Genomic DNA, 25,997 nt, shown 5'->3' on the forward strand with positions numbered 1-25,997 from the left:
ATACAGTTGCAATCCCAGTTTGTTCCAGGCAAAGACAATGTTCTGGCGGACAGTCTCGGCAGGAATTTCCTAGACCCCCACGAATGGAGGTTACATCCAGAAATCTTTATACGACTCACTTCGACATGGGGCAGGCCGGACATAGACCTATTTGCCTCCCACCTCAATCATCAAATACAGAGGTTTTGTTCAAGGACATATCATCCAAAAGCATGGAAAATAGATGCGCTCTCATTCAACTGGAGCTCCCTAAAAATCTATGCATTTCCACCTCTGCCACTGATGACCACAGTGTTACTAAAGATCAAAGCAGAGCAGCCCAAAGGGATCCTAATAGCTCCAGACTGGCCAAGACAGCACTGGTACCCACTACTACAGAGCATATGTCACAACAAAACATGGGCCCTTCCTCAATGGCCCCAACTTTTGACTCAACACAACTTCAGGACAGTTCATCCCAACATCCAGACGCTACAGCTAACAGCTTGGGAGATCCCATGAATAACCTCAACCTACCTCTTTCCAAAGAAGTTCAGCGGATACTGACAGAAGCCCGCCGACCATCCACCAGAAAGGTTTACTCAGCCAAATGGAAGAGATTCGGCATTTGGAATACCACCAAGGGCCATGATGCATCACTTTTGAGCATCCCGCTCATCCTGAAATATTTGGCAGATATGCTACATAATGGACTCTCATACTCCTCTATAAAAAATACATGCTTCAGCTATCTCAGCTAGATACAACACTGATCCCCCTGTGTTTTCACATCCTTTGTTAAGGCAATTTCTTAGAGGAATCAAGAATATAAAGCCCCCCAAGAAAGGCACCAGTACCAGCTTGGGATCTCAACTTTGTCCTAGAAAAATTGACTTTACCTCCCTTTGAGCCAGCAGCTTCTGTGGATTTACAATTTCTCTCCTGGAAGACAGCATTCCTGTTGGCCATTACTTCAGCAAGGAGGGTTTCGGAATTACAGGCCCTAATGGCTATACCACCGTTCATAATTTTTCACAGAGACAGGGTCTCTTTACGAACCAACCCTACCTTTCTCCCAAAAGTGGTTTCTAGGGTCTCTTTAAATCAGGCAATTCACCTGCCTACCTTATTTCCCAATCCTGAGAACAAAGGGGAAAGACTGTTGCATACCTTGGACATTCACAGACAACTTCGCTACTACCTGGACAGAACCAAGACCAGTAGGAAGTCTGATCAGCTTTTTGTAGCTTACACCCCTGGAGTACAAGGAAAAGCAATTTCAAAACAGACAATTTCTAAATGGATTGGACATTGCATCAGATTCTGTTATTCCTTCCATGGAAAGTGTGTGCCAACCAATGTCAGACCACACTCCACCAGAGCTACAGCCACCTCTACAGCATTCTTAAGAAAGGTGCCTACAAAAGACATTCTAGAAGCTGCTACATGGAGCTCCGTGCATACATTTTCCAAACACTACAACCTTCCTTTATATTCTAGGTCCAGAGCAGGCTTTGCTTCTGCAGTCCTGCAGGGATTGATAGCTACACCATCCCTTTCTTAGAGCATTCCACCTCCCCCACCTAAGCTATGGTATTCAACCCATATGTTATGACTGCAGTTGCATTCTTGAAGAACATAGTACAGTTTTGTACCTACCATAAATGTAGATGTCCGATAGATATGCAACTGCAGTCGGGTTTTCCCTCCCTCCTTCCCCTCTATGCCTTGGGTCCACTCCTATCCCTGTTACCCTTAGCTGGGGATATCTGTTATGGTGTATCTGTTTATTGCTTATTTATTTGTCTGGAAATCTGTTTCATCTTCCAATTTGATTACAGCCTTCCTTGGAGGGCACCTGGCATCTGGGGCAAGAAACACTGAAGAAGATGGCATCGGCTGATGCTTATGTACTCCAGCCGCTCTGACGTCGGAGAGAAATGCGACATCAGCCGACGTCGGACCCAGACTTTGGAATCCGGCCGACCGAGGGCTGCCTGAGGCAGGACAACCCATATGTTATGACTGCAGTTGAATATCTATCGGACATCTACATTTATGGTAGGTACAAAACTGTATACCCCTGACGACTGGACGTCAGGGAAGAGGCGACAGCAGCCGACGCCGGACCCAGGACTTTGGAATTCAGGCCGACTGAGGGCAACCTGCCAGCAGGATTACCCAAATGTAATGACTGCAACAGTGAATACACTCTTAACATCTACATTTATGGTAAGTGTACACAACTGTACTTTTGTTTCTCCACAAAAACAGCGGATTATGCTTCTTCATTTTGTTGTTAATGGTTAGTAGTTCTTGATTTTTGTTATGCTAACGCGCATCACAATGAATGTAACCAAAGAAACACAAAGGAGTAATCTTACTCCTTTAAAATGTTTATGCACAGATGTTGTGATGTTGATGTACTCTCCACAAGGTAAAGCAAATGTTGTATGAAGAGGAAATTGAATTTAAAAACCTGTCTCAACCTTTTTGTCATCAGGCTCATATTTAATGTGGCATCAAGAGAAATCGGCAGAAATGAATATGCTAAGCAAAGTGGTGTTACTCCACTTTTTTCAACTTTCCAAAATTAAAATGGAAATATGATTTTACAATAAAACACTGGCCAACAGTCAGTTAATTTCTAGGATATTTGGTACAATTCATAGCCTAGTTATTTGCCTATGAACCTATCAGTCTGCAGACTATTACAAATCTAGCCAGTAAATAGAGGTCAGAATCAAACCCTGTACCTTGCATCTCTGAATCTAACACCTTACCATTACACCATTTAATAAAATCATGAAACATTTCATTAGAATTTTTAACAAAATTAATGAAATTTAGACCCAGAAGTAAGACATTATTCATGTTTATTTGCCTGTGGTCATGTTTTCATTTCACGTAAATACATAGCCATCCGCTGGATTGTTTGGTGTTGAGTGTCTGTCTAGGAATTACAGGCCACAGCTATCTGATTCTGGCTTGAGGCTAGCCTTTGGGTCACCTGTTAATGTCAGTGCTTACGCATTTCTTGTCATTGCACTAGCGATTACTTTATATGCAGAGGCTGTTATCTTAATGGAATTTTTGTTTCTACAACAATAACTCCCCTTCAAAAAAAGTACTGGCAGTACACCATGTAAGCTTTTGACAGTGTTGCCTGAGTATACCAACCACAGTATGATACTTTAAAAATGTTTTTTTTTTTTATAAGTGCGATCAAAAGTATGGTGTGTGGGGGTGTCGGTAACGAGCAGCAAGTGCACATCGCACAGTAAGACCAGATGGTCATTATCGAACAACAAGGTGTACACAGAACTGTTGTGGTGAGTTTGGTGTAAGGAAGTGGACTCTGTTGGGGAAATGTGCAAAGATTGTTAATCATGGTTAAGTGGTCACTTGTGTGGCTTATGATGGAGTAGCACCGAATGTGTCTGAGGCCTTCAACTTGAAATACTTTTTACTTCTGTTTGATCAGAGTAAATTATTGTATGTTTATACAGACAGAGGTTGTCCCAGTCTGTAGATGGGGAATTGGTCTCTGTTAAGAGAGCAAGATGATAGTTTATCAGTATAGCTTTTTAGAGGTGCATTGCATGTGTCTGAGATGGGCAACTGAAATGTACTACTCTGGCCATTATCTTCATTTTTCACGTGAATCCATGGTGTTGAGGAGACTAATGATTCAAGGGAACTTTGTGGCTGTACAGAATAGGAGAATCATGCATCAGTACAGGACATGTAGGCAACTGCATCCCAGATTGCTTGCAGTAATGGAAAGAAATTGTAATATTTGTGCTGAACTTTAATTTTGCCCTGGTTATAAATGTCAGAGGACCAGATTTAGAAGCATTTAGAGCAATGTGTTGAGCTAGTGCTTTGGAGTACAAGAGGCACAGGTGTTTATCTAGTCCAGAAGACCTTTGAGAATACAACATGAAGGCACACAAACATTCCAGCTATGCGCAAAGAAAATCTGTATATTGGCTGGTGAGCAGTCGAGAAAGTATTTCATCATTCAACACACACCATCCTTTCCATAGGACTACTGCTCTTAACAATAAGAGCTACTATCTATACAAATAGCCATGATCAGCCCTTAGTACAGCGTCATTCAGGGTTGCAGAAGATGTTTTCAGTTTATGTGGATTGCTATATTTTCTTTTATCAGGTGAAGCTGCACCTATAAGTATGTGCAAACTTGCTCAAACAAATGTGAGGTGCAGGCACAAGTAATCCCACATTATCATGTAGTGTCAGGAAGTGACTACTGTTGAGGTCAGCACTTTGTACTACTGCCATTGCACCAAAGGACAATATCTTCCCTGTCAGAGCGGATACAACTCAGCATGTACAAGATGATGTGCATATGCAAGGTATGCTCATCTGTGGAATTAATGGTATGCTAACCATCTGGGTGTGCAGAAACGCTGAAGCCTCATTCTCTGATCTGCATCGAAAGCAGTGTTTCACTGAAAATAGGGCTGCCCCATAACATAGCGAGATTGAGCAGAAAGCTAAGGATCCTCACCTAATGTATGCTACAGGAGTTTCATGATTAGTGTAGGTCAAAGACTGTTGTGAGTCTATAGCAGTGTCTGGCATCAAATGTCCAGTAGAAGGATAACAGAAACATGAGCATTCCCAATACATGCCAGAGTATGGCTTGGTAACTATTGTTTTACCTTAGCATGGTATTTGGAGCTCAGTGCTGCTGGAAACTCCTGCAGTACCTGAGCTACACACACAAATTGTATTACACAATGCGGTGGTGTGGGGTATTTTTTTGTGTTGTGTACATTGTCTGGTTGATACTATTCACTGCTGAGTAGCTTTAGCTGTTTGAGTTATATCATGCATAGGATATAACAGCTGGCCAGTTTCCATTGCTTCAGGACATCATCCAGGTGCTCAAAGTATCAGTCATCTGAAGCTGAGCTAACAAAAAATACAGGTTTGGGTGCCAATCTCTTCAGAGCTCTCCTGCCGATGAAAACGCTTTTGAGGATCGACAGTTGACTTGTGCTGTTTTTTATTGTGCAGATAAGTTCCCGTTGGGGGGAACAACCTAGATTTTGAAAAATTATTTATTTTATAACACTCTCATGTTCAGGAAAGTCATTTTAAAGCTGGAAGTTTGTGTCTAACAAACTATCACAAGACGGTATTGTAATTTTAAAACGAGTGCTTTTTTGTCAGTTAATTTTTTTTTTCATGTGGAGAAATTGTGTTTATTTTACTTTTTTTGGAGCTGGCAAAGTGTGTACGTTTTACTGTGTTTTTATGTGAAAGAAGTGTATTTTAAAAACTTTGCTTTTGCTGCTTGTTTTCCCCAGGAAAGATGCACCATTTTCAACTTCATCATGAAACAAGCTGTCAGTTCAACAACCAAGTCATTTTTCCAGCAGCAGAAAGAAAAAAAATAGCAAACAGAATTTACCACCCCAGCAGACAACCAATTTGCCTCAGCCATGGGAAGATGACTCTGCTGTAGACATTAGTTGTACCTTAGACTAGTCATCTTTTACCCTGGATCCCTCTAGCGTGGCACCATCAGCTAGAGTGGACTGGGTCTCATCCTCTGCGGCTATCTGGGTACCCACAGTGGGCAAAGGATGACCATTCTTGTTGGTCTTGGGGAACAGGGGAGACTTCCCTGTTTTCTCAGAAAGCTGTACCCCATTGTTGGGAAAGCTATTACAGCCATTAATAACACTATTGGCCTCATTTTTTCCCCTGTCAAACAGAAAACTAAACCTGTATCTACTCCTCCTCAATGTTCCTAGACAGGAGTAGTTTACTGAATCTGGCTCAGGGTTTGATTCAGGCTATTGATCTTTCTTTTGTAACAGTAAGGGGGATACTTGTCATCCTGAAAATATTCAAGATTCTGAATCGAACGAAGAGACAGATATAGGATTTTTTCCTCAGATTCTAATTCAGACTCTGTGGGTAGCTCTGTTTCTGAATCTCCCTGTGGAGGGTCCTCTTTCTCTGAGATTATTTGCAGAATGTGCCAGTCTTTTCAATGGAAGAACCTTCAGTCCCTCAAAAAATACTGTGAGCTGTTCTATTCCTCCAGTTCTGTTAGCTATGGAGGATGTGTGTTACTACCTGGCAATTTTCCTGGAAGTCTGTTAGCTGCCCCTTAAAAAAACAGGTAGGATGATTAAAGTTCCTCAGTCTTTGAAGTTTTTATACTATCTTCCCAAAATGACTCAGCAGCTATAGCTTTAGTTGATCCTACTGCTGCTCAACATAAATTCCAGTCCAGCTTCATCCAATAAGGGTGGGAAGTATGGGAAAATGTGAAAGCTTCTGCAACTTTTACTTTCAGAATTTTGAGTTGTCGGCTCAAATGTTAAAATGTGTTCTGATTAGATTTGAAAATATGGGGAATATTTTCTCTGCAATTTCTTCTTGTATGGAAAAATCTGCTTTAAGTAATTTAGTTATTTCTATTGTACAAGCCACTATTCATTGTTTACAGTTTGTGTACGACTCTGTTGATGCTTCTTCCAGGGCTGTGGTTACTAATGTTTTTGAGGAGGTTTGCTTGATTGCATTCTCAAAAGCTCTCAGATGATAAAGTGATGTTTTTAAATTTGGATAACAAATTTAATTTTTGGCCCCTGGACTGCAGAGGTGATAAAAAGAAAATGTGATGATAGGGGTAAGATGATACAGGGACTCTCTAAGATTTTCAGCCCTTCATTTCCTAACTTTCTAAGGGGTTTGTTAACCCTTTGTCCAGTTCTGGCAAAAACAAAATGTGGATAAGTGGACATTTAAGAAAAAATGGCAAGGGGGTTCCATAAAGAATTCTGGAACCTCCCAAAACCAAGGATAGTCCATAAAGTCAGAATGGCTATTCAAGGGACCTTGTCCCCTGGCTTGCCCCATTTCCCTTCCAAAAAGTCTGAATCTTGGCAACAGATAGTTGTTCTTTGTGTTTCACTGTTGCAGTCATCGCATTTGGGTTAGCTGCCTGCAGGTAGTCTTCAGCCGGCCTGAATACCAGAGTCTTCGGATTCCTGCATTGCATGCTGTCCCCTCTTCCATGATGTCAGGTTGTCAGGAGTATAAAACATGCAGCTGACACCATTACATCAATCTTTCTTGCCGTGCAGTGCCTGAAGCAGAAACAGTTTGCAAGTGCTGGTTGGCCGACTCCTGAAATTTTCGTTTTCGAGTTTCAGAATCGAAGTCTTTGTAAGTACCCCATTGGGGATCTTTTTTAGTGCTCCAACCGATGTCCGTAAAAGTTAACAATTGTCTTACCTGTGGAAAGCAAATACCTCAAAGATTTTCATTTGTACTGCTTTCCCTGCTTAGGCCCAGACCACAGCATCCCTCGCTGTCGGTTTTGTGCCTTGTTCAACCCCCGAACTATTAGTCGTCGGGCTATTTTTGCAGCAAATTATTTTGGTACTCAGTTTCAGTAGTCCAAAATGGCTTCTTTAGGCCATCCAACTACCGATCTTCTGAAAAAATGTAAGGAATAAAGACAGACCGCATAGGTCCAAATCTGCCAACACTTCCGTTAAGCTAGTCGCTAGTCTGCAGGTACTCAATGAGGTGTTTTTGCAACCCCTGATGCCTGCTACTTCAGATTTGCAGGCCTCCTACTGAGACCCATTCGGAGTCTGGTATGCCGTGAGATGCTTCTTCGACTATGGAACCTGCAGATGTCTCTACCTTAGATGGGTCCAGAGCCGCTGTGCAGGCACCAGCTTCTGAGAGTGTATTCAGACCTACAGACTTGCATTTTAAACCAATTACATCTTCTTCTTCCAGGCCTAAAACTCACACCACGCCTAGGAAACTGACGTCCAAACCGCAGGCTCAAGCCCATATGCCTAAAAAAAAAAAAAAAAAAAAAAAAAAATTTGCTTAGAATGGCTGAATACCTTATTACTTTAATTAGGGGAGGCCAGCCTTCTCCCTCTAAGAGACCTAGAACTAATTTTCCTTCCGATTCTTCTGATCAGGAATCTGAAATTTCTGTTCCTTCTGATTACCAGGATTTGCCCTTATCTACCTACGAGGATTCTGATGCAGAGGATTCCATTCCCTCTGTTTCCCCTCCAGAAGATTTTTCTTTTGGTGAAACCTTGCACACTCTTGGGGAGCATTTCCGCTGGGAAAGCCAGGATTTCTCTGACTCCAAAAAGAGACTTGGGGAATTCTTACTCCTTCCTCAACACAGGCCTTTAGCTATCCCTCCTGTTCTTGACATTGTCGATGATGCTTTCTTGGAATCTAGCCTTTTCCCAGACACTCTACCTCCAGCTCCCAGAAAACCTGACTGGTATTATAGAGTACCTGACTCTCACAAGTTCCTCTCTAAGAATCCTACTGCGGATCCAGAAACCATTTCCCAAGGACCAAAAGGCATTAAGGCTACTGCTGCTAATAATCCTACCCCTTCTGATAGAGATTCTAGACCTAGAGCCTTAGACAGATCGGGTAAGAATGTATATACTTCTGCTACTTTGGCCATTAGGGCTTTAAATTGCCAGTTTCATATGTTAAAGTAGCAGCATATTATGGGACTACTTAAACAGAAAATGATGTTAACTCCTGACTGTGCTGAACACACAGAATTACAGGATTGAATGCATTCTGCAGAACAAGTTGGTAAACATACTTTGCAATGTGGTTTTGATGCTTTAGAAGCATCGTGCAGGGCTGCTGTCACTGGGTCTGTACTTAGAAGGCATGCTTGGCTTAAGGAGCAAAACTTGCCAGATCATGTTAAAGCTAAATTACTGGATGCTCCCTTAAACCAAGACCACCTTTTTGGCAACAAAGCAGAAGTCCTCAAAAGGATGGAGGAAAAAGCTAAATCTATGCAAACTGTTAAAGATTTCCTACAAGTACAGCCTCCCAGATTTAGTAGGTATTGGCCTTCAAAGACTTGGTCTTTTCCAGCCTCTTCCAGGCCGCCTCAGTCCAAACTCGGGAACAGCAGACCACCTAGGTTACAGTCTCAGGCTGTGCACAGACCTAAGCAGCGGGGGGCTCCCACTTCCAAAGCAGGGATTTTTAAGTCAACCCCCTATGGAAAAATGCCACAATGACTTAACCTTAACCCTTCCAAGCCCTGCTCAGTTGCCTGCTCCCTTAGGAGGAAAGATCACCCTGCATGCAAAAAACTGGGAACTCATTACTCAGGACAAATGGGTTTGAACATAGTTTCCCAAGGATACAGATTCCATTTCCACACACCCAATACAGTTGGCTAGACCTACCCCCAAATCGGTGGGCGGAGGCCCAACACCAGGTTATTTCTCTTCTAAGTGTCAGGGCTATTCAACCTGTCCCAACAGAACAAAGGGGACAAGGTTTTTATTCAAGACTTTTCCTGGTACCCAGAAAAGACAGCTCCTGGCATCCTATCATGGACCTCTCTATTCTAAACACCTTTCTGGTAATTCCAAAATTCAAAATGCTAACCCTTCAATAGCTTATTCCTATGCTAGGCAAATATGCCTGCCTGGCAACTTTAGACTTAAAGGAAGCCTACCTGCACATTCCAATAAGGGAATCTTGCAGGAAATACCTACACTTTAGGACAGGCTCCATGCACTATCAGTTCTCTCCACTTCCCTTTGGCTTATCTACTGCGTCCAGGGTATTCTCAAAGTGTCTAGCTCCAGCCATTGCATTTTGCAGGCAGAGATACATTCAAATATACCCATACTTGGATTATTGTTTGATTCAGGCAGAAAGCCAGGACTAGCTATTACAACATCTGGCATTTGTAAAGAAACTTCTAACATCACTAGGGTATTCCATAAACGAAAAGAAATCTCACCTAGTACCCTGCCAACAGATTGTATTCCTGGGAGCAAGCTTGAACACAACTTCCCAGATGACTTTCCTCACTCCAGAGAAACAAATTTATTTGGCAACCTACTTCAAACTTTTGGCCACAATACCCCAGCTATCTGCAAGGAAAATTCTAATGGGCCCTGGGGTTCATGGCATCTTGCATTCTCCTAATTCCATATTTAAGACTGCATATGAGGAAACTACAGTGGTATCTTAAAAGCCTACGGTGTCAACATTCTCAGGACCTGGAATCGATGATTCCTATCATTCCTTGTATAAAGACAGAGTTGCTTTGGTGAGCAGAGACCTGCTACCACAACAAGGGACTACCTTTCACTCTACCCCCTGCCGCCCAAACCCTAACAACAGATGCATCAAACTATGCATGGGGGGCTCACTTGGCAGGGCAGTGCATTCAGGGCAAATGGAACTCGAGACGGATGCACCTGCATATCAATCAAAAATAAATGTTAGCTGTACAGAATTCCCTGACTGCCTTCAAAGACAGCATTCTTCCAGGACAACTATTGGTAAAGACAGACAATACCACAGTTATGTGGTACATAAGCAAGCAGGGGGGAACCCAATCATACCCTCTCTGCAGACTAGCCATGGCTCTGTGGAACACAGCCTTAAGCTACCAAGTGGACCTACAAGCTCAATTCCTGCCAGGCAAGCTAAATTCACTGGCAAATGATTTAAGCAGAAATCTCATGGATCCACACGAATGGAAGCTAGAACCAAAAATATTCAACCTCTCGAGGAACAAATGGGGGACGCCAGAGGTAGACCTGTTTGCCTCCCCTCAGAACTACCAATTGGGAAAATTCTGCACAAGGACTCCCCACACTCAAGCTTGGAAAGTGGCTGCCCTGTCCTTTTACCTGGGAAAGCCTCTCCATTTATGCCTTTGTCCCCTCTGCCTCTCCTCTCAAAGGTTCTGCTAAAGATCAAACAGGACAAGCCAAGGACAATTCTGATTGCGCCAGCACTGGTACCCCCTCTTGCACAGTATGACACTGCTGGAACCATGGCACCTGCCTCAGACCCCTTCCCTGCTGTCCCAGCAAGCAGGCCAGATTCTGCATCCTCAGCTTCAAACCCTGAATCTTGCAGCCTGGCTAATTCCTTGAGCTCTCCAATAGCATCCCTCAGTAAGCAGGTGCTAGATTGTCATTCTGGAGGCAAGGAGGCCTAGTACTAGAATATCCTATGCTGAAAAGTGGGAAATATACTGTTCTTGGAGCAAGACTCAGGGGATGGGCACAACGGTGCCCATCGTACCTCATATTCTTTAGTACTTAACAGAAATGCTCCACAAGGGCCTATCCTTCTCTTCAATTAAAATTCATGCCTCTGCCATTTCAGCACATTAATACTGAGCCATCCCTCTTCTCTCAACCCCTGCTAAAGCAATTCCTTAGATGGGCCAAAAATTTAAGACCCCCCCCCCCAGGAGAGTCCCCACTCCAGTATTGGACCTTTGTCTTGGAAAAGCTCACGATCCCCCCTTTTGAGCTAGCTGCAACAGTAGAGTTGAAATTCCTTTCTTGGAAAACAGCCTTTCTTCTAGCCATCACTTCAGCAAGAAGAGTGTCTGAATTACAGGCCCTCATGGCAGTGGAACCCTTCATTATCTTCCATGCAGACAGGATTTCCCTCAGGACAAATTCTTCCTTTATGCCCAAGGTGGTGTCCAGTGTGGCCCTAAATCAGTCCATTTATTTGCCTACTCTTTTCCCTAATCCACAAAACAAAGGGGGAACGAATACTGCACTCTCTGGATGTGCACAGACAACTTGGATTTTATTTGGACAGGTCTAAGCCTCACAGAAAATCTTAACAACTGCTAGTTGGCTTTGCTGCAGGGGCAGAGGGGAAGGCCATCTCAAAGAAAACCATTTACAAATGGATAGCCCATTGCATTAATTTCAGCTACAAGCACCATGGACAACCTACCCTACAGGGGATAAGCTCACATTCCACCAGGGCTGCATCTACCTCTGCAGCATTTCTCAGAGGAGTCCCTACCAGGGGCATCCTAGATGCCGCTACCAGGAGCTCTGTACATACCATCACCAAGCATTACCACATGCCAATTTTTTCTAAATCCAGAGATGGTTTTGCCACTGCAGTCTTTCAGGGCTTAATAGCTGGCCCTAATGCTACTTAACTTACTCCTCCCTTCCTTAGCTTTGGGAATCTTCCCAAATGTGATGACTGCAACAGTGAAACACGAAGAACATAGTACAGTGTGTACACTTACCATAAATGTAGATGTTCGAGTGTATTCACTGTTGCAGTCCTGGTTACCCTCCCTCAAGCCCCCTGACTTCTTGGCTCTACCTTTCCTTCTTGTTTGGTATGTTTAAATTTTTTCTGGTGTACCTTAACATATTAATCCTTTCCATTGTTGAGGCACCTGGCATTTAGGGCAAGAAAAACTGATGTAATGGCATTGGCTGCATGTTTTATACCCCTGACGACCTGACATCATGGAAGAGGAGATGGCATCCAATGTAGGAATCCAAAGACTCTAGTATTCAGGCTGGCTGAGGGCTACCTGCAGGCAGATAACCCAAATGTGATGACTGCAACAGTGAAAGAATACACTTGAACAACTACATTTATGGTAAGTTTACACAACTGTACTTTTCAGACAAATGGGTTCTAAAGATCATTCATCAAAGGTGGCAGATGGTAGTGGGAGGAAATTCCTTATTTCTGGGGGTAATCCCTCATTCACCAGACCAGCCTTTATTTCCACCTGTCCATGCTGTCCCAAGATATGATGGAACCAATTCCTTCTTCCCAGCTGGGGAGGAGTATTTATTTAAGGATATGTTTAGTGCCAAAGAGAAAGTGCTTGAAGACCGGTTCTGGAAATTTTTTTTCAAAACCTGTTTTGTGATAGTGCCGAAATTCAAAATGTCACTTCACAGTCCGTTAGCTGCTCTTCCTCGTTACATTTCCTGGTAATGCTAGATTTGAAAGATGCTTATCACATCCCTGTTCATCCAGACTTCGGGTGTTTGTTTGGTGTGTGTGGATGACATTTATTTACCCTTTGGACTATCCAATACACCAAGAGTGTTCACGCAGTGTCTGGCTCCAGTTATACCTCATTGCAGGCTACAGGTTATTCACATTTTTTTTCCATGTTTAAACGCCTTGCTTATCTTTGTGTCAGTCATCTCTGTTTTGAGTGAGAGATCTCTTACACAAGCTGAAATTCTAAGAGAACATTCAAGTCTTTGACTCCTTCACACATGATTGTGTTCCTGGGGTATCAGCCAGACACCACAGTTTAAAGAGTTTTTCTTCCACAGGAAAAAATAGACCTTTATCTACATCTGTTTCTAAGGTTTTCCACTCCGACTTCGGTCAGTGTGAGGGGAATACCTAAAGACTTTGGCATCTATGATTGTCATGATACTCCAGCAAGACTTCACATGAGAAAGATACAATGTAATCTGAAGTCTGTTTGGTCCCAGCACCAGCATCCATTGTCTTTTCAAATCCTAGTGTTGTGTTTTAACTGAAGATAAATCACTTGGTGGAGATAGCAAATGTCTTTAAATCTGGATCTTCCCTTCTCCCCCTCTGCTCCAAAGCAGTTAATCACCACAGATGCCTCAGACTTTGTTTGGAGAGCAGCTTCAGGATGGCTAAAAGTACAAGATGTGTTGGACCCAAGTACATAAATATAAAATAGGTGCTTGCCTCAGTCAAGGCAGTCAACTTTTTCTGAATCATCTTTGGTCCCTGGGACCTTTTCAAGTGGTAACCGATAATATCACAGTAACATCAACAAGCAAGTGGGAACCAGGTTGTACCCCCTTTGCAAACTAGCGATGTGAGCTTAGGATATAGATTCACAAAACAGTCTCACTCTACAGGCATCCTACATTCCGTCAGAGCAAAATTGTTTGTCTGACAAGCTAAGCAGGGGAAGGGCAGATCCTCATGAATGGAAACTAGATCAGGAGATCTTCCAATATTTGATCCCATCTCTAGAGAGTTCCTCGAGACATATCTGCCTGTTCTCTGAACAATCAGCTGGCAAGACTGCATCAGAATTCCATGAAAGGAGGCTTGGAGACAGATGCTTTTTTTTTTTTTTTTTGGGGGGGGGGGGAGGAATGTTTCTGTATGCTTTTTCACCTTTCCACTAATATCCAGAGTACTTCTGATGATTCAGAATAAATTCCCTAAGATTATTGTGGTAACTCTCTTCTGGTCCAGGACAACATGGTTCTCCCTTCTTTAGTAAAGGCCAGAGGCAATTACCGCAAGCTTACTGTCAGACTGGATCTACTCTCACAGTAACAGGGATGTATGATGTACCGTGACCTCTGTCAACTTCAGTTGAGTTCTTCAATGATAAGGTCTTAATTTCCCATCCTGCTCACCGATTAGGACCTACTGAACCATAACAAACACACTAATCTGTACTTATTATAAGCAACTTGGAAATGATGCTTGTTTTATACTCGAGTTAGTCGTGTCAAAAGGGAATAAGTTATACTCTTATACCTGGCAACTTTAAATGCTTCCTATGTTGTACTGTTTGTTCATTCTCTAGGGAGTCATGTAAGGCAAGGATTATATGGCGGATGTGTCCGTTTTAAAATTTGTGCTGTCCTTACTTGTCTCCTTATGTAAGCAATACATTTAATATACCTTATGTGCCAGTTGAGTGCGTTTTTTTTTTTTTTTTGTACATGTGCACTTTGTTTCAAATCCCTAGAATAAGTAAGGCAATGATAGTATCCCTGCATTTTAATGAACTCACTTTGACAGTCACATAGTCATTTTAAAACTTATAATGGCGAGTGATCCACTAATTCTTTTGTTTTACCTCTGTCTGTGATAATCCTTCAGAGTTTGCCATTCTTCAGTTGATAGAAGTGCTGCTAAACATCTCGTGAAATATTGTTATGGGGGACCTTCTCCCTTGCCTCCTTGTGGTGGCATATCTTTGCTTGATTTTATTTAATTCTCTATGGATATACATTCTTCAAAGAAATATTAATGTTACTCAAGGGAAGAGATTTCAAATGGGTGTGTGTATCCTTATATGGCAGATCAGTTATACAGTAAAGGGAAGTAGGATGCATCAGTGAAATGAATTATGATGGTCCACAATAATTAAGTAACGTTATGGTGCAGATGGACAGGTTAAATATCAATGGGGTCTCATATCCCATTGAGGGTGATTTTAGTCTGATTTTAGAGACTATGGACATTTGTTTAGAAAGACACCTTTATCACACAAGCAGTGATGTCCCAAGCTACATTGGAGTTTGTTGAAGTATATGTGGAGCCTACAGCACCCTGGTAAAGTTGTGTTTACTGCCACCGGTGCTTTGACCTCTAGGAGGCTTGACTATTGTCTGGCCTTCAAGGCACTGACACCCTGAACCAGACAATACATTTCCCAGTGACATTAACAGACCATTAAGAAGTGATGTAAAGCCTGAAATGAAGTGGGAGGTAAGGGAGCCTGCAAAATGACCTTCTAATTTGAAGAATCTTGCACTAGTACATCAGATAAGACCGTGTTGATTTATTTCAATGGAGGAATCCCTTGGATAGCATGCCCGTTGTTTCATGATGGGAGTCAGTGAAGCTGGAAGTGTATCTTTGCTGTTAGGCCAAAGCACTGTTTTACAAGAAACTAGACACACCTAGCATACAAGAATGTCTGCTTTAAAGATGCTAGATGTTTAAAACATAAAACGGTGCACCATGAACTTGTCTGAATTAATTACATAAGCCTAACTTCCATCTAAGTCTTTGGCATACCAGTCTTCTGACCCTGGAACCAGAGACATTCCCAGTTCGGGCTAAACTAGAAGCTTTGTATATTGGGTGCAGCAGATCTGTTGGATTTAAACTGATAACAGCTCCATCCTGTCAAGTATCTAAGCAGTGGCAAATTATAGTCTAAACACAACAAACTGTCAGGTGCTTGTGTAAGGCTAGTCCCTCAACATGTGTATAAGGGGCAGCCATACCAATGTGGGGTTGTCCACTTCCATGCAGTTGTGATATGCCCATAAGATGTATGGAATAGCAAAAGAGTAAAGTGGTTCACAGATATGACACAGGTGGTCAGTGGAGAATTCAGTACCTAGAGAAGAAATGGCTACTGATGGGAGGAAAAATATCAATTTGAAATTTTCCCTTTGTCTAATACAGTATGTTAATCCACAGATATATATTAGTTTACTATTCCTCCTCCACCACCACAGAGTTAAAAGCTAGAAATAGATATGCAGATCACGCAGGGAACTGTCATATTAAGCAGACATGACATTTGCCGATGGAAGGATTAGATGCCAGAAGCACATCACATAATTTTGGGAATAAGTAAGCCAACTTGGGGGTGCACCAGAGATAACAGGAACTTAGGAAAAGTATACAACTTCAAGGGTGTCCTCCCAATATGAAGAGTTTTTAATCTTTTATGTTGGGTGATGGACACCAGCAGCGGACCAAAATAAGGTTGTCTGAAAGAGGAAAAATGTGCTACTTGTAATGCACCAGATGCAAGCAATTTGCTCAAGCTTTGGTCATGCGGTTGTGTGAAAGGGTGGCTTTAATATATCCCAACACTTACCACATTTTCCCTTACAACAAACCAATACTAAAATTAGGTTCAGCGGAGATTCTTATTGCTTTCCTCAAAATAAGCAATCATTGACAAATATGTATTACTGTCCTTTATATCCCTCTTAGCGACAATACAGCTGTACTGGAAGATATCCTATATTGAATGTCCATAACATTTGCACAAGAAAAAAATACTACTAGTTAATATGAATGTCTAACTCCCCTACTTCTAGCATTAACTTGTATGTTTTCACACAAGTAATTAATAGCACCACTGGAAGACATCAAATTCCCTGTTAGACTGGATCCTAGTATCAGACCGTAGCAAATACTCCACCACAGGTACAGTGTCTGACTCTGTCAGTGATCATCTCCTAATCCATATGACCAGGTATCTTACACATCCAGTTAAACGGCATATTTATAAAACAACATGCAACCTTTCCAAGTTTAACCCACAAAGGTTCATTACTACACTATCATCTGTTAACTGGAATTTCCTAAAAGTCCTCCCCTTAGACGGTGCTACCGATTAATTCAGTGCAACATTTCTAAAAGGAAGAAAGTGAAAAACAATGTAATGTGGCAATCCAAAAAGAGTAGAATGCTAATGTGGGATTGAGACAAAGCATGGAAGGAATGGCAAAAATATAAAACACAAAATGACTGCCTCCCACTCGTGCTAAAAAAACAAATAAAGATGAGAAAATATATTATAATAATTTTCAGAACAGTACTAAATACTAAATAATTTGGACATCCATTAAAGAAATCTTACATCCCAGCCAAAAATTCAACCCAAACCACTCTCCCAATAACTCACCACTTGAAACTGCAATAACGTTCAACTCTTATTTTATAAATCGTATAGCATCTCTAAACAAGGATTCCTCAACATCTAGTCCCAACCCTGCCCAACAGCCACATACCACCACATCCATTTTCACCTTCGAACCTGTGCCTACATCCTATATAAAACTACTCTTAAACTGTGCTGTTCTTCAGTTGATAAAATTTGGAGCCTTTCTCCCTGATCTTCTACTGAAAATGGTCTTCTACCCAGTTATACTTTCCTGATAATCAAATGTCAGTAAATAAACTGCTACACCACTGTCACCTTATCTTAAGAGTAAAAAGCATAATGAAAATGTGCAATAAGATTCCACAAGAAAAAAATGTCCGTCTTGCCATGACAGAATTTCGTTATATTTACCTCCATTGATGTAGTAAGACCAAGCCCTGACTGTGACTCAACTGATACAAGTTCAGATACCAGAATGGATGCCTGTCAGAGCTGATGTGGGGGAGAAGTGACATGGCTAGTGGAGGTGATTGTGTGGAAGTGCGTGCCCAGCGCATGTTTTTTTTTGTGGCCGAGTCTGTGATGAAGCCCAGAGACCACACTAGTTTCAAGGGAGACTTTCAGTGAATATTTTTTGTGCTGTTATACATCAGGGAAATATTGTTCATGAAGTTATCTCGAATATTGGTCAGCATGCAGCGGGGACAAGGAAATTAGTACTTTTAAAGCAAGTTACCATTTTATTTAAAAAAAGTCTAACAGAAATTGTAGAATGAATGTTCTATGCAGCATTTGGAACAAATTACTATATACGCTATTTTATCATAACATCTGATTAATAAGATGCCCAGCCACCCAGCCTTTTATTTTTTATTAATTTATCCCCATGAGAGTCTCTGAGCACAGGATATGTCTTCTGTCCTCACCAACAATCTGTGTTTTGTTTGTAGAGTCTCTAGATTTTTCCATACCAGCTGAGAAATATAATCCCTTCATCCTGCATCACTGCATACCACAGTTGGCTTTCTTTGATATGCTTTTTATTAGAGTTATCCAGGAGCATTTGTAGTAAATGCCAAAACAATATCTGATTCCTGTCAATGCAGAGTGCTGGATTCCAGATGTCTTCTTATTGCTTGGATCTTCGCTCTGTCCCAGTGAGTGAACCTGTCTGCCCTGCAAGGAACATCTTCTGTATCCACTGTGTCACTAAGAGAAAGCTGTTGACTTGCAGTATACACTGATAAGTAAATGACAAACTTAATCTTAAGAGTCTGTTCTCACATCCCAATTGTGGTCCTCTACAGTAGCTTCCTATAGTCTCATCATCTTGCATGTGAATAAGGAAATTCATTAAAACAACTAGGTTTTTAAAAATTATTTTTTTCCATTCAGAAAAAGCAATTATGTGGGTGGTGTGTGGGGCTCCACCCCCCCCCTCCATTACATAACTAAACTCCAGGTGACACCATAGTAGAGAATATAGCAAAAATCACTTAAGTCATCATCTTGATGAGTTGTGTTGGCAGTGAGTTGCAATATTATCCCTCATTAGGTTTCCCAGTACAACAGTGGTAATAAAGCAGACATTGCACTGATACGCTAGTCAATCTTCCATTGTTCCAGTATTCCATTGCACCAGTACTTCCAGTCTCCTTTTCCATCAGTCATGAATGGTGCACTGGCTCTTTGGCAAGAGGAATTAAACACCTGACTTCCGCCTATATTACTTTGGTTTTATTGTCGGGCTTGAGAATTGACAGTGAAGTGGGAAGGGAGAGTATGAAAAAGAGTGCCTGCTCAACCTTCTCCGAGGTAAGATTGAGGAGACTTGCTTGGAGGCACATGCTCAGGACACAACCATCGGTGATGATATTGGTGCTGTATCATAAGGTTGTGATTTCTAAGGTGTGCAGACAGAAGAGGAGTATCACCACTTAAATGGGGTTGACTTCCTTTATGCAAGTGCAGCATGCTTGGTTGACCAGGTTTTTTAATCCCATTCTACTTCATTCTTTCCAGCCACTGCAGTGACAGATATGGGGATGGATACAGTCAGCCTTTCCTGCTTCTGCAGACTATCTCTGTTCTAAGGCTGAGACCACACAGACCTTAGGGCTCTCCTTGAAGGTCATGCCATTGACTGACTTTTTTCATTTATGACCCACTTCTTGCTGTCCACCCCCCCACCGTTGCATTTGCCTATTGCATATGAGGGCTACTCCCCTTCAATGACCATATGTCCCTGTAGGGAATGTGTATATATGAATGCCACCCCCAGGACTTTCACACCCATCCCAACTTGCCAGTGCCTCATAGACACCCAAGGCAGTAATCGAATTTGGGTTGCATAGCTGTGGCTTTCCTTTTGGAAGGCTGACACCCTTCCACTGAAGAGAAATGTCCACTGTACACTCATACTTTGTGGTTCCCCTAGAGAGAGAGAGAGAGAGAATGGTCTTGGATGTTAAGATATGAAGTCGGTGAAAATTGGGGTTTGGGACACGTGAAGAAAACCAGGGTACTTGAAATCCTTCATGTGAGGTAGATACACCCACATCACCTGTTTAGAGCATCCATTGCTGGAGGCAGTTATGTCTTCCAATCTGGAAATGTTGATTTTATTCCAGCAACTTCATCCTAAACAGTGAATAACTTCTTTACATGATGATCAGTCACTTAAAGCAGTGACCATCTGTAATGAAATGGAAAAATATGACTTTTAAAGGCATAGAAGTAAAATAATTTAACATTAGTTATTGTTTTGCATTTGTATGTGAAATAAAAGTATTTGTCACAGCAGCTTTTTATGTGTGCTGCTAGGTCAGAAATGAGGAGGGTTTATGCTCGTTTTATTTAAAATATATGGAAATTAATGTTTTTCAGATGTGATGTCAAGAGGTTCCACTTAGTGAGGCAAGACTGGATAGTGTCTTGAGTGGACTATTTTTCTCTTGGGTGGGATCCCTTTATGTTGATCCCACTTATCTAGTGTTGTCTGTGCTTGTTTCCTTTTTCTCTTGGTCTTTGTTTCTTTCCTGTCTACCAAATACTACCTCTTTCTACTTAACTCCCTTAATTCTCAGCAAAGCGGGTTGATTAGCCTTACATCTGGTGCCTCAACTAGCAGTAAATAAGTAGAGAAGGTCTGTAGTTAAAATAATCCTCTATCAATGTTTGCACTTACAGCTACTTTCTCTAAGATTTATGGTTATTTTAGCTGAGCCGACAGACTGAATACTACAATGAACTGAATTCATTGAAATCAGACCCTGTTTGGAGTTAAAGCAGCAACAGTTGCTTAGTATTCAGAAACAGTCCATAGGCAAGTTGTCAAAGTCACATTTTCATAATTTTGGCATGTTCATTGACAGAAGTAGCTAAGGAAGAAGCCTTATTTTGTTTAAGATAAGCAGTCAGTCAAAATACATAATAATGGTGTTTAGTCAGCAAAAATCACAAATTGTATAGAAATTCTTGTGAATTTTAATACGTATGAACACAAGGAGCTGGATCCTACCACATCATGCGCTGGGTTCATGTGTGAGAAGTCTTGGACAGGCCATGCACAGAAAAGAAAATACAGTTACACACCCTATTAACAATTTGGAAGATCATCTGTTTAACTGCAATGTCTTTTGAATGTGGGAGGGAATCGTATCACAAAGCAAAACCCTACACAGGTACAGGGAGGGTGATCAGATTCCATACAGAATGTACCCCAGCCAGAAACCAAAAATTGCCAACTGCTTTCAGGAAGCAATGCTAAGCAATGTACCAGTGTTCTGACACTGTTCATAGAACAGTCACTTAACATAGCATTTTCAGCTGCAGTCGCATCTCTCAACTGCTAAGCATAATAGATCTAGACAAAGCTGAAGGCCCAAAATTAGGGACTCATTTTAAATACTGCTTTTATAAGTGTAGAAAGTCAATAGAATAATAGGCTTTGCATTAGCATGCATTTCCTGAAGGCTATGAATTATGAAGTCTGATAGTCAAATGTATGTCATTACTTAATAACTTCAATCCTCATTGATTTGCAAGAACTCACATTTTATGAGGAACAGAGCAAATGTATGAGGACAGGTGAGTGGTATGCCAGCAATCAACACTGTTACTTGGTGTTCCTGCTCACAGCATGATCTATGTTTGAAACTATAATCAGCCATGAAACAAGTGTTGTGCATTAATTTATGGCGAAGCTAACCTGACACTTGCTAGTACAGCATTTATTTCACAGTACACAATCCTGTTCTTATGTTTTTCTATCATCTTTTAATTTCAGAACAGGGAAGAAGTTTTATTGGAAGAGAAGATGAATCGGCTAATGTGTCTGGAAAGACTAGCTACGTGGTCGATGAGTTTGCCATAATAGTCCTTACTAGTGGATTGACTACCATTTTTCTGCCTCTAATATACATTGTAGTGTTCATCATTGGCTTACCTGCTAATGCCATGGCATTGTGGGTCTTTTGTTTCAGAACAAAGACAAAGCATCCTGCAGTCATTTATATGGCTTGTTTGGCACTTGCTGATCTCTTGTTTGCTCTTTGGTTACCTTTAAAAATTGCTTATCATATAAATGGCAACAACTGGATTTATGGAGAGAATCTGTGCAAGGTATTTGTGGGATTCTTCTTTGGAAATATGTATTGCTCCATACTGTTCATAACCTGCTTGAGTGTACAGAGGTATTGGGTTGTTGTTAATCCCATGTCTCAAACAAGAAAAAACAGCAACATTGCATTGGGAGTTTCAGCTGCAGTATGGGTGGTGGTTGCTTTAAGTACAGTGCCATTATACCTTATTGATCAAACCGTCTATGTTTCGAACCTCAACATAACAACTTGTCATGACGTTTTGTCTCATACTACTTTGGTCAAAGACATGTTTGTGTATTTTCTTTCTCTTGCCATTGGAGTTTTCTTTTTTCCAGCTGTTTTGACAGTCTTTGTTTACACAGCCCTCGTCAAAACTTTAAGTGCGTCATTAACAGAGCAGAACATCGGTAAAAAACGAAAAAGGGCCATTCATCTCATTATTGTAGTACTTTTAATATATGTGATCTGTTTCACTCCAAGCAACGTTGTCTTGGTAGTGCATTATACATTGATTCACTTCAGAAGCAATAACAATGTTTATGCACTTTATATCACAGTACTCTGTCTATCCAGCATTAATAGCTGCATTGATCCATTTGTCTATTATTTTGTTTCTGAGGATTTTAGAAACCATGTGAAAAACACTTTTCTTTGTCGTAGTGTACGCACAGTGGAGAGCATGCAGGCTTCATATAAATCATTTAAATACTCTAGAAAGTTTAATTCAACCAAATCTAGCTCACAGCAGACATCTCAAACCAGTTGTTAAACTTCATGTGTGCACGTTGTTTACACTTAAGAATGGCTACAGTAAATACTGTGAAGCTGAAAAATGATGATGTAATGGCCATTCTCCTTTTAAGTGAATTATAGTACTGAATTCCAAAACGCCTTGTTTCTTTGTACCACAACCTAGAAGAAGGAGGACTAAATTCGTCTCATCTGAAGTCATCCGTATTTTAAGTGCCACCATTTTCTGATGTAGATTTTTGAATTATGTTTTGTTATTGACTAAGGCACAAAGCAGCAGTAACCTGTCGTAATTCAACAGAAACCAATGAATATGTGTATAAAATTATATTGTGAATATCATTATAAAAGGAGCCAATTCTATGTTTTCACTTTGCTACCTCAGAAAGATGACTTTTTACAACCATATCCATTTCAAGGCTTTTGGACTGTATTGAGTAATGCTCCCATAAGATTAAACTGCTTTGATTTGCACAATATTCCAAGCACTAAGTATTCTGTACCATCTCCGTTTAGAGGATTACTTTTATGGATACATTTTTGTAAAATGGACTGTGGGATTTATTTGTGTGGATTGCATTTTTGAAAGTGTGACATTATGGTAAAAGGGAAAAAAGACTAAATGTTGTAATCAGTAAAGGCGAGTTAAATGACTGTGCATTGTACTCATTGGCTTGCACTTCACCAAGTCATGTATTTTGTGTGTGTGTGTGTGTGTGTGTGTGTGTGTGTGTGTGTGTGTGTGTGTGTGTGTGTGTGTGTGTGTGTGTGTGTGTTAAATCTTGGGTTCCTCAGTGGCCAAGACAGCCAGCATTTTAAATGACTTGCTTCCCTGCATGTATCAAGAGCCTGGGGAGCAAGACTACATTTAGAGGATGCATGTCATTCACAACTTTTTTTTCAGTGTTGAATCTTGGGTTCCTCAGTGGCCAAGATAGCCAGCATTTTAAGTGACTTGCTTCCCTGCATGTATCAAGAGCTTGGGGAGCAAGACTACATTTAGAGGACGCATGTCATTCACAACTTTTTTTTCAGTGACATGCAATCCCAGTTGTAAGTTGTAACCCTCCTGGTGCAAGTGCCTACAGTCCTAAATGAGTTAATTCTAACACAATCTTCAAGGTTATGTGAAACAGCTATATAAAAAAAGTTAAGGTGAGTGTGTATCGGATGAGGAAAATGCATTAATATAGTGTTGTGTTTTATATAAAATGATTTGTAATGAAATGTAGACTGTATGTTAATTTTGTATTGCTTAATGAATGATTCCGCTAAAGAAAATGCATCTGGATCCAAAGCTTGGAGTCACCATACGTGCTTCAACTAGTAGATCTTTGTCATTTGATGTAGAACACTGTTTATTCAAGTGCTTGCTCTAAAAGTTGTGTATTATGGTTTAGTATGGCCTCGTTTTTTTCATGATCTCCTGATGGAGATAATGTTCGAGAGGAAGCTATTCAAAAAATATTGAAGTACTGTTGGGTAACCCCCTTCCCTTGCTAACTGCCCTGCACAAAAGTAACATTTTTTTCAGTCATTAGAACTGGAACAGTCCTACAGGAGGAAGTACACAGCAACAACCTTCAACAATTTGGCTGTGAAACAGACTTTGTGTCGTGAAACTACTGTGTGCTTTTTCAGAGTCAATTTAATGCAAAAGAATTTTAATTCCACACAGGAAATGAGCGATGTTATGTTTTGATGCATATTCTGCCTACAGTTGATTCATGTAATCCAGTTGGAATTCAGGCATTGATGTATTGCTGTACTGTAAAATATCAAGTGTTTATCTTCTCAGTTGCAACTTTAATGAATAGATGAAGGATGCATTTGTTTTAATCCTAAATTATCTTGGTGTTGAAGAATGACAAACTGCCAGTAAACATTGTGCCAAATGGCGAGTATCTGATTCCAACTTCCAACTCCATTACTTTTAAACTTTAATAAATATTCCTAATTCCAAGCTAGCACCAGCAGTAGCAAATTACTTTTGAACATGGGAAATAGCGTCTCAGCACAAACTGCAGAGACAGGAAGCAGGGGAGGTTCAGAACTATCCAGAGGGCTGAGTATTAATTGTGAAAACCATGGAAAAACTATGCAGAACCATAGATATACTACAGATTCTAAGATTAAAAAGATTTTTGAAATGGTGTTGCTTTCCAGGCTGTAGCTTGTGTGTCCTTAACAGATGCAGTATCTTTTGTCTCACTCCATCCCTGCTGACGGACACTTTCTTTTTCTGTAATTTAAAAAAAAAGTATGTTGTAGAGTTTTCATTGTTGAGCTAGATGTATGAATGAGTGTAGAACAAACATTTCCACACGTGCAACTTGTGTCACCATGAACGTCACTTTGTTCCCTAGCAGTCATGTGACAGTGTAGGTTGCAGTAATGTGACCCTCCTGATGCAACATTATTCCTTCCTGTAGGCACAAGGATGACATGAAATTCTGTATGAGTAGATGATGAGTCAATGTTAGGGTTGCATTGATTTTGTATATAGTAAAACAAAGTTCTTTAAAGTTTTTTTTTTTTTTTTTTTAAGAAATATTTTCTGTACATGTCTAAGCACATTTTTCTTGAATGTTGTATAGCTGAACATCTGAATCTTTTGAAATGTTCTTGAAATGGCACCCAACTTGTATTTAACATTAATAAGTAAAGTATTTTTGTATTTCTTGTATGCTGCATGTATATCTAACTCATTTCTTTGGGATGCTAGTTTTGTAGTTATTGTGATATCAGCCTAATATGACATAACCTTTTTATTTAATGTGTAAAATACTTCCATATTTTTATCTGCTTTGCAGTGTTGTAGTTGCATTTTATAAACTGATAAGCATTTTTAAATAAATTTAATTGTCAGAATTGTAGTATTGCACCTTGTGATCTGTGTGTCATTTCATTTTTAGAAAACCTGCTACATGAAGTCTTGAATAAATTGTATATATTTTAAGTTGGCTGTTTTCTACAATGAGTGGTTTCCTGTTTAAGGTTTGTATCTCTGTAGAGTAACCCAGTAGAGTTCCTGCAGTGGTACCATTTATCAGCTACAGTTCGTTATTAATATATTATTAAAATTACTGAGATTGTCATAGTGCAGTCCCTTCCAAGGAATTCTGCTTGACCACTTCAACAAGAAGTAAGAGTAGTGACCCAAGATTAAATGTCACATGAAGTGGTCACACTGATATGGATTTAAAAGTCTTCTTTGTAGACTTTTGATCAAGATAAATCAGCAGAGAGTGCCACAAGCCCATCTTGCACATGGCAACATATTATCAATTGTTTGAGATGGGCAGCTTTTAGGCTCTGTTGATTGCCTTGCATAACTAGTTAGAAGTCAATTTGAAGTACTTTTGGGGTAGCATACACTGTCAAGCAATATTTTTTGTGTG

The 25,997-nt window shown here is 40.6% G+C and overlaps 1 protein-coding gene across 1 annotated transcript in view; it reads left to right on the plus strand.

Annotated features, from left to right (window-relative positions):
* The window catches only part of LOC122795603 (proteinase-activated receptor 2-like), a 131,396-nt gene extending 105,932 nt beyond the window's left edge, over positions 1–25,464 (plus strand). The window contains exon 3 of the mRNA XM_044063866.1: positions 21,531–25,464. Within this exon, the coding sequence (XP_043919801.1) occupies positions 21,531–22,615 (1,085 nt within the window). The 3' untranslated portion in view covers positions 22,616–25,464. The remainder of the gene's footprint in view (positions 1–21,530) is intronic.
* Positions 25,465–25,997: the final 533 nt, after the last annotated feature.

The sequence above is a fragment of the Protopterus annectens genome, chromosome 2.part2, assembly GCF_019279795.1.
Source record: "Protopterus annectens isolate FY-2018-M chromosome 2.part2, PAN1.0, whole genome shotgun sequence".
Taxonomy (NCBI): domain Eukaryota; kingdom Metazoa; phylum Chordata; order Ceratodontiformes; family Protopteridae; genus Protopterus; species Protopterus annectens.